General features: G+C 45.2%; 1 protein-coding gene across 1 annotated transcript; it reads left to right on the top strand.

Annotated features, from left to right (window-relative positions):
• Nucleotides 1-7,730: 7,730 nt before the first annotated feature.
• pou4f4 (POU class 4 homeobox 4) lies at nt 7,731-9,391 on the top strand (the record flags this gene model as incomplete). The annotated part of the gene is made up of 2 exons (XM_080528701.1): nt 7,731-7,850; nt 8,465-9,391. 2 exons carry the CDS (start codon nt 7,731-7,733, stop codon nt 9,389-9,391), a joined length of 1,047 nt encoding a protein of 348 aa, XP_080384827.1.
• Between the last annotated feature and the right edge of the window lie 644 nt (nt 9,392-10,035).

The following is a 10,035-nucleotide window of genomic DNA, read 5'->3' as shown; positions in this document are numbered from 1 at the left end:
AAAAAGAAAATAAAACCTCTACATTCAGGGGTTCAAGAGGCCATCCTGTACGGTAGTGTCATCAGATAGAGTATGTCATTCCAAGGCAAGGCAAGGCAAGGCAAGTTTATTTGTATAGCACATTTCATACAACAGGGGCAATTCAAAGTGCTTTACATGCATTATTTAAAAATACAGCAAGAGGAGCATAAGAAAATAACAATTACAATGAATAAAAGCAAATATAAGAAGTAAATAGATCAAACATTTAAAAAGACAATAGTTAATGGGAAAAAGACATTGATAGAAGTGTTTGTGTTTAATCATATCCCTCCACATCCTTCTACATCCCTCTACATCCCTCTACATCCCTCCACATCCCTCTACATCCCTCCACATCCCTCTACATCCCTCTACATACTCTACAACCCTCTACATCCCTCTACACCCCTCTACATCCCTCCACATCCCTCTACAACCCTCTACATCCCTCCACATTCCTCTACATCCCTCTACATCCCTCTACACCCCTCTACATCCCTCCACATTCCTCTACAATCCTCTACATCCCTCTACATCCCTCCACATCACTCTACATCCCTCTACATCCCTCCACATCCCTTCACATCCCTCTACATCCCTCCACATCCCTCTACATCCCTCCACATCCCTCTACATCCCTCTACATCCCTCCACATCCCTCTACATCCCTCTACATCCCTCTACATCCCTCTACACCACTCCATATCCCTCCACATCCCTCCACAAGAGGAGCATAAGAAAATAAAAATTACAATGAATAAAAGCAAATATAAGAAGTAAATAGATAAAACATTTAAAAAGACAATAGTTAATGGAAAAAAGACATTGATAGAAGTGTTTGTGTTTAATCATAACTGGTGCAAAACATGAAGGTTTTTAGCTTAGATTTAAATATTTTAAGGGTTTGGGCCTGTTTGATTTCTTCAGGGAGTTTGTTCCAGGAGCATGCAGCAGCGTGACTGAAAGCTGCTGCACCGTGTTTTGTTTTTACTCTTGGAATTATTAGCTGATTTGTCTCAGCTGACCTTAGGGACCTTGCGGGAATATAGGGTGGGAGGAGATCTGATATGTATTTTGGTCCAAGACCATTTTGTGATTTGTATGTAATTAGGAGGATTTTGAATTCAATTCTCTGAGAGACTGGTAGCCAGTGCAGGGATCTCAGGATTGGTGTAATGTGTTCAAATTTCTTTGTTTTTGTTAGGACCCTAGCAGCGGCGTTTTGGATGAGCTGCAATTTACGAACAGCTCCTTTAGATAGGCCTGTTAGTAGACCATTACAATAATCAAGTCTACTCGAAACAAATGCATGGATGAGTTTTTCAAGGTCTTGCTTGGACATGAAACCTCTCATTCTTGTTATGTTTTTCAGGTGATAGTAGGCTGATTTAGTTATTGAGTTTATGTGGCTGTTGAAGTTTAGATCGGAGTCTAGAATTACACCAAGATTTCTGACCTGTTTTTTACTGTGAAGAGAGAGAGAATCAAGTTTTGCACTGACTTTCGATCTTTTGTCAGGTGCACCGAATACAATTATCTCTGTTTTGTCCTTGTTTAGTTGGAGGAAGTTTTGTGTCATCCAGGCGTTTATTTGCTCAATGCAATTACAGAGATTGTCAATGGGACTATAGTCGTTCGGTGAGAGGGCTATGTAGATTTGAGTGTCATCCGCATAGTTGTGGTAGGCAATTTTGTTCTTTTTTATGATGTGTCCCAATGGAAGCATGTAGAGATTGAATAGAAGGGGGCCAAGGATTGACCCTTGGGGAACCCCACATGTCATTTTAATTTGGTCAGATACAAAGTTGCCAATGGAGACATAGTAGCTTCTGTCCTGTAGGTAGGATCTAAACCAGTTTAGGGCAGTGCCCGAGAGTCCTACCCAGGTTTTTAGTCTATCTATTAGAATGTCATGGTCTACAGTGTCAAAGGCAGCACTAAGATCTAGTAGTACCAAAACTGAGATTTTTCCGGAGTCTGTGTTTACGCGAATGTCATTAAGGACCTTAATAAGGGCCGTTTCAGTGCTATGTAGGGGGCGAAAGCCTGATTGAAAGTCATCAAAGAGATCAATTAGGGTCAAATAATTGCTAAGTTGTTCGTGGGCAACCATTTCAATAATTTTTCCTGTACAGGGAAGGTTTGATATGGGTCTGTAGTTGTTTAGTACAAATGGGTCTAGGCCGTTCTTTTTTAGTAGAGGCTTAATAACTGCAGTTTTCAGGGCTTCAGGGAAGATTCCTGATGAAAGGGAGGTGTTAATTATTTGTATAAAAAAGCTTGTTGGCAGGACATCAAGGGCACAGGTGGATGGTTTAAGACGTGACATGATTTTATCTAGGGTCTTGTAATCAATGGTGTTAAATTGTGACATGGTTGTTATGTCCGCCCTATTTGGGGTTGTTAATGGGGACATGTTTTTCATGCCTGACACAGAAGACCTAATGCCTTGTCTAATGGTTTCTATTTTATTGTTAAAAAAGGATGCAAGCTCATTGCATTTACTAGTTGAGTGAAATTCCTGAGCAATGGGTGTTGGGGGATTTGTTAGTCTGTCAACAGTTCTGAAAAGGATGCGGGCATTATTTATGTTATTGTTTATGATCTTAGAGAAAAATGATTGCCTGGCACTTCTTATTTCTAAGTTATAGTTCTGAAGATTCTCTTTATAGATATCATAGTGGACTTGAAGGTTTGTTTTTCTCCATCTGCGCTCTGCTTTACGACATTCTCTTTTTTGAGTCTTTACGGATGGGGCAGTTCTCCAGGGAGCTTTTTGCTTACCAGAGATGCATTTGGATCTAATGGGTGCAATATCATCAATGGTTTTTGTGATTTTTAAGTTGAAATCGTGTAGAAGGTCATTTACTGAGGTTGGAATAGAAGTTTGGGGTGGGGGGGCTAGGGAAAAGGCCTGTGTGAACAGTGCACTGGTCTTTTCATTGATATATCGTTTGGAAATAGTTTTAGACATAGTTTGAATAACAGGAAAGATAGATACGTCAAAGAATATGCAACAGTGGTCAGACAGGGCAATGTCAGTTACAACAACATTTGAAATATCTAGGCCTTTGGTGATGATAAGGTCCAGAGTGTGACCTCGATTATGAGTAGGGAGGTTCACATGTTGTTGAAGTTCAAAAACATCTAACAGAACAGAGAGTTCTTTGGCTTTGTTGTCCTCTGAGTTATCTACATGAATATTGAAATCACCAGCAATGATCAGACCATTAAATTCAGTAGTAATGATGGAGAGAAGCTCTGTAAGTTCATTAAAGAAGCTAGTAGAGTATTGGGGTGGTCTGTATAAAATTATAAAAATAATTCGAGTGGAACATTTAAAAACAACTGAAAGATATTCAAATGATAAAAATTCCCCGAAGGATTTCTGTTTGCAGTTAAAACTGTCTCGGAAGAAAGAGGCGATTCCACCACCTTTTTTGTGGGATCTAACGACATCTAAGGTTCTAAAATTGGGGGGTGCTGACTCAATAAGAATTGGTGTCTTGTTATCTTTATCTAACCAGGTCTCAGTGATAAATAAGAAATCTAGTTCATAGGAGCTAATCAAGTCGTTGATTAAGAGAGACTTATTAGCTAAGGATCTGGCATTGAAAAGTGCTAGCTTGAGTGGTTTTGTGTTTGGTCTCTGTGTGGGCTGTGTGTGGCAGTTCCAGAGCTTTTAGACATTCTAAAGCGCCCAGCAACTTCCTGTTGCATCAAGCTATAGCCATTACAGAGCGCTCAATTGAAGTTGCAAAGCGGAACGAGCGGGCTGCCAACCAACGGGAGCCCCGTGCTTCTCTCTGAGACGAGAGGACGGGTTAATGGAGAAAACACACACGTGTCCGGTGAGACTTGTTCCTGAAATCCCTCCGGCGTTCCAGAGCGGTTTAAAACAACCCCGTCCTCTAAAACAGTACCAATACTGAACATCCTGTCCAGGTCGGCTTACGGATCCAACCTCATGCATATTTCAGTGCTCTTTCGCCCCCCAAACCTGGCCTTTAATGACGTTTCCCTGTAACCGTTCTGTAGCTGTGGCAGTACCCTGCTCCATGTTAGACCAGGGGTGCTTAAACTCCCCTCAGACCCCCTTAACCCCCTCCTCCCCAACTCACCCCCCCCTCTCTCTTTACCCTCCTCAGCCTCCTCGAAACCACATAGACAAGAAGTCCCTTGAACGCTTCAGCCTCACTGGCTATGACCAAAACACCAAACCGTGGACTTTTGACTTGCATCTCTTCAGCACCGCTGAGTACGACGTACCATACACCACTCCCCCCCCTGCCACTACCTCCCCCCCCCCCCCCCCCCCCCCCCCTCCCGACCACCCTCCGACATGCCCTACCCCGGGGGACCAGACCTAAGTAAGGGGGCCATGTTGCCCCACTTCTGTACCTGCAGAGCCAGGTCAAGTAGATGAGGTCCCTCCCTCTGTTCTGGCTTTGTGTCTTTAATTTGTGCTGGCAGTCGATGAAATATTTACCAGCAACCCTAAAGGCAATTACATTAAAGCGTGTAGTTAGACAAGCCCTTCCTCTCGGCTGCAGGCCCACTCAAAGTGAATCCACCGATTTGGTGAATGGTCGCAATCTACAATGTTAGATTTTACACTCTATCAATAATTTAGCCAGCCCAAGAAGAGGGGGATAAAGGGGGACAAGAATGAACAGGGAAGGAAAGAGAAGGAGGGGATAAAGGAGAGGTTCTGGACTAACGTTTGTCTGTGGTGGGCTCTTTTTTGAGTTTGTCCATTTGCTCAATGTAGCAGAAATATGCACTTGTGGTGATGTCTTCACTATCTTTCTGAGAGCTTTGCCCCCCCAACCTCTTCTCTTCCTACACACACACACACACACACACACACACACACACACACACACACACACACACACACACACACACATACACACAGACACACCCACACACAGATAAGCTCTCTAGAAGTGTAGCTGGACTCTGATTCCACCCAAACTCACACAAGCACTAACCTCTGAGCAAGGAAGCAGCTTCTGCTATCTCATCCGCCAAACAGAGAATTCCCAGCTCCTGCATTAATATTCATTGGTGAAAACACTCCATTAGCACTAATCAAGCACTTCCCCAGGCTTGTTTGACTAAAACTCATCCAGGAAGTCAGTAGAGTTGTCAGTGTTGACAGTGGGGCAGAGTGGATATGGATGTAGAGGTGTAAATCATTGTCAATCAATGCGACGATGATGCTCATACACATCGTCCACAATGTTGCATATTCTACTCTATGACATGCCTGTTTGTCTGCCTGCCTGCCTGTTTGCCTGCCTGCCTGCCTGTCTGCCTGCCTGCCTGCCTGTCTGCCTGCCTGCCTGCCTGCCTGTTTGCCTGCCTGTCTGCCTGCCTGCCTGTCTGCCTGCCTGCCTGCCTGTCTGTCTGTCTGTCTGTCTGCCTGCATGCCTGCCTACCTGTCTGTCTGCCTGTCTGTCTGCCTGCCTGCCTGCCTGCCTGCCTGTTTGCCTGCCTGTCTGCCTGCCTGCCTGCCTGCCTGCCTGTCTGTCTGTCTGTCTGTCTGCCTGCATGCCTGCCTACCTGTCTGTCTGTCTGTCTGCCTGCCTGCTTGCCTGTCTGCCTGTCTGTCTGCCTGTCTGCCTGCCTGCCTGCCTGCCTGTCTGTCTGTCTGTCTGTCTGCCTGCATACCTGCCTGCCTGCCTGCTTGTCTGTCTGCCTGCCTGCCTGTCTGCCTGCCTGCCTGTCTGTCTGTCTGCCTGCCTGTCTGTCTGTCTGTCCCCAGTGCAGCTGGGCTCCCCAGCCCGTAGCCTGTTCCTCCCAGAGGAGAGCCGTCTCCTGGCGGAGCTGATGTATATTTGATGAGCGGGTGCCGCAGCCCCGCTGGAGGGCCAGGCACAGGGGGACAATGGCTGAGCGTGCACCCCAACGCTCAGGTTTCTGAGTCAGAGTTACTAAGACTCCCTCCCCTATTGTTGGGCCTCTGCTCGGACACGGCTGGGGTTTCACAGCTCTCTCTCTCTCTCTCTCTCTCTCTCTCTCTCTCTCTCTCTCTCTCTCTCTGTCTCATTGCACATATATACCCTCAAATGTGCACACACACACACACGCACACACACACACACACACACACACACACACACACACACACACACACAGGTCTGGGGTTTCAGCCCCAATTAGAGCGATGGATGGCCATGCGGCCAACATACCCTGATGAAGGTTTATAACGCAGTAATAATGGGTTTTGCTCTTCACATCGGACTTCAATTTTCCCCCTTCTTTACCACACTAGCTAATTCATACAGTGCAGGAAATTCATGCACAAGATGTATGTTTGGAACCCCACTCTCCCAGACCCGACTAGATCTCGACCCTACATCTCATCCTCATCATCTTTTTTCAGGTGGTCCTCACCTCATTGACATATCATGGGAGTAAATCAAGAAAGTCAAGGAAAGCCCCCAGGTCTGTGATGGGGGGTCCTCAGGAGACCCCCCCACCCCCTCCCCACACACACACACACACACACACACACACACATCCCCTGTCACCTGCCGGAAATCCTTTTGATTAACAGCACTTGCTCCATTGACCTGCGGGTTCAACTGTAAATATTTAATTGTCATTGTCCTTAATAATCCTTCTGAGCTGTTTATTTTTTCATTGAGGATCCATACTGTGGTTCACAGCGCCACAAAGTAAATGAGCTATGATTAATTTATGAATTAATTGCAAAGAAAAGTGAATGGTGTCAGGGAGGATTCTTGTGTGGTATTCCCATCAATTAATAATCAAACCTTCTAAACAGTCTGCCTGAATACGCTGTTCAGTGGGAAGAATTCCCAATTTTCAATTCTGGTATCTTATCTCTCTCTCTCTCTCTCTCTCTCTCTCTCTCTCTCTCTCTCTCTCTCTCTCTCTCTCTCTCTCTCTCTCTCTCTCTCTCTCTCTCTCTCTCTCTCTCTCTCTCTCTCTCTCTCTCTCTCTCTCTCTCTCTCTCTCTCTCTCTCTCTCTATATATATATATATATATATATATATATATATATATATATATATATATATGCTAGGCTAGGCTATACGAAAGTTAAGCCATACATACAAATTTAAATAATATACTGTATATAATGAGATATTACAAACAAACAATACACCAAAGAAAGAGCAATAGGTACAGAGAACAGGCTACACCAGACTCTATCCAGCGTGGTGGGCGTCCTATCCTGCTGTGAAACAGCCAATCCGAATGTAACTGTCAGAATCACTCCTCCAATCAACGCGTCGGTGTGGGCGGGGAATCTTCCGAGACATTCTGCCATGGGGCTGGATGGAACACCCTCTGTTTCCATACCAAGTACGAAAACAGCTTCGGGGCGTGGCTACACATACATTTCCCAATGATATTGGTAGATAATCTGAGAGGGTGGGGTGATGACCCACCAGTAGGGCGGGGCTAGCTAGAGAGTGATATATTATAGGTGCCTGCAAGGTAGCAGACTGTACTACAGTCAATTACAGCCAAAAGCGGAGTCTGGCTGGAGAACACAGGGCGACAGGATTTTTTTTTTTTACCTGTCATCGTTATCATTTCCACCACCTCCACCCTCAACCACAAATATATTTTTTCTTTAAAAAAATAATAATCCTGAGACTTTCCAGTGTAGAAGGACCAAAACGCAGCCGAACGAGAACGACGGACCCCCTCTCTAACTTCTGCAATCATGATGTCAATGAATAGCAAACAACCTTTCAGTATGCATCCGATGCTACACGAGCCGAAATACACACCTCTGCACTCGAGCTCGGAGGCCATTCGGAGGGCATGCCTGCCCACAAATTCGGTAAGTTAACGTTATATTATAAAATATTGTAGCAGAAATGATCGAAATTACCTGCGTCTGCATCATGGAGAATTAGGTGAAACTGAAGGCATGCTGTAGAAATTGACAGCATGGTTTCTCACAGCAGTTGTTTCATATTGTCAATATCATGTATTCAGTCTCATCTCATATACTCGTCTCATTTCAATGTGCACAGAAATAATTAAAGAGACTTGACATATTAATATTAATAAAGAATAACAACATTGGAAATAGTTCTGGATGTAATCTTTGGATAATTATTTTTTACTATTTTACTATTTTACTTTATTTGCATCAAAGTTGTACAATTAGTTGATTGAAATGGCCTTTAAAACATTTAGGATACTATGCATAATTTCATTCAGGAGATCCTTATTTCTATTACCACTAAATGTATAGGCTATACACCTTAAACTTCTTGCGTAATATATAGCCTATCTTATCCCAAAAATAAGAAAGACTTTTCCATCAGAATAATTTGCATTTTTAAAACGTATCCACTTTTAGATAATGCGCAAACTCTTTGGGGTAGGCTATTATTGTTTGGGCACCATCATTAATCGACCTCTCTGCCTCCCCTGTCCGCCTCACAGCTGCAGGGCAACATCTTCGCCGGGTTCGATGAGACTTTACTGCAGAGGGCGGAAGCGCTGGCGGCGGTGGACATGGCTCAGAAGAGCCTCCCTTTCAAGCCAGACGCGACCTACCACACCATGACCACAATGACCAGCATGACCTGCACCCCCACCGCCTCCTCGGCGCACCTGCACCACCCCTCCGTGCTCACCTCGCACCATCACCACCCCCACCACCAGTCGTCGCACTCGCAGGGCCTGGAGGCAGACCTGCTGGACCACTTGCCCGGCCTTTCCCTGGGAGGTATGACCGGTTCCGACGTCTGCTCCACGGCCTCCCATCCACACGCCCACATGTCAGCCATCAACCACATGCAGCACCACCACCACCACCACCACCCGCAGACCATGAACATGCACCCTCACAGCCTGGGGTCGCACGCCTCGATGGGGGGCGGCGGGGACTCCGAGCCCGACCCACGGGAGCTGGAGTCGTTCGCCGAGCGTTTCAAGCAGAGGAGGATCAAGCTGGGGGTGACGCAGGCGGACGTGGGGTCGGCCCTGGCAAATCTTAAAATCCCAGGGGTCGGTTGTCTCAGTCAGAGCACAATTTGTCGGTTCGAATCCCTCACCCTCTCTCACAATAACATGGTGGCCCTGAAACCCATCCTCGAAGCGTGGCTGGAGGAGGCGGAAAGGGTGCAGCGGGAAAAGATGACCAAGCCTGAGATTTTCAACGGGGGTGACAAGAAGAGAAAACGTACCTCCATCGCTGCGCCGGAGAAGCGCTCTTTGGAGGCATATTTCGCCGTGCAGCCGAGGCCCTCGTCGGAGAAGATTGCAGCGATAGCCGAGAAACTGGACCTGAAAAAGAACGTGGTCAGGGTGTGGTTTTGCAATCAGAGGCAAAAGCAGAAAAGAATGAAGTTCTCTGCGACACACTAGGCCAAAAGCAGGGAAAACGTACACTGAATAGACATATCAGAAACCAATACGCAAACTGCTGAGATGGACCATCGTGATGGCTGGCGCTCCTTTGAATTGGGATAAAGACTAATATCCCACCGGTGCGAAACGTGCAACTTTTCACATAAAAAAAAACCTCAACATATCAAACGAATAATAACAGTCTGAAGTTTAGGAGACCGTCATCAGCTCTCCATCGAGGCGGAAAAAAAGAAAAAACACCCCTTACTCATGGCAATTATTGTACAAAAAAAACGGAAATCGAATAATAATTGTTATTATTCTCGAATCAGAATAACTCTTTTATATTTATCATTGTACATATTTGTGAATACATTGCACCCATGTGTTTGAAGAGCGCATCGAATTTGTTCCTTTTTGAAAAAAATCAATTGTTGTTTGCAGATTAGCCTACTGATGCTTACGGCGTAATGTCATTCTGTGTCTCAGAGATGAATCGCTCTCGGTAACACGGGGGTATAACTCGTGAGCTTAGAGTTATAAGGTTCTATCTCCGTTTAGGGTAGTTCAGAGATATTGAGCATCAAAGTTTTTACATTCCATTATGTTCTGTGAGTTGGAACCTTTGTATTTTATGAATTACTAACTCAGAAATGTCAACA

The sequence above is a fragment of the Nansenia antarctica genome (assembly GCF_963989245.1).
Source record: "Nansenia antarctica genome assembly, chromosome: 4".
Taxonomy (NCBI): domain Eukaryota; kingdom Metazoa; phylum Chordata; class Actinopteri; order Argentiniformes; family Microstomatidae; genus Nansenia; species Nansenia antarctica.
The sequence above is the reverse complement of the archived record's forward strand: the minus strand, read 5'-3'. Positions and strand labels throughout refer to the sequence as shown.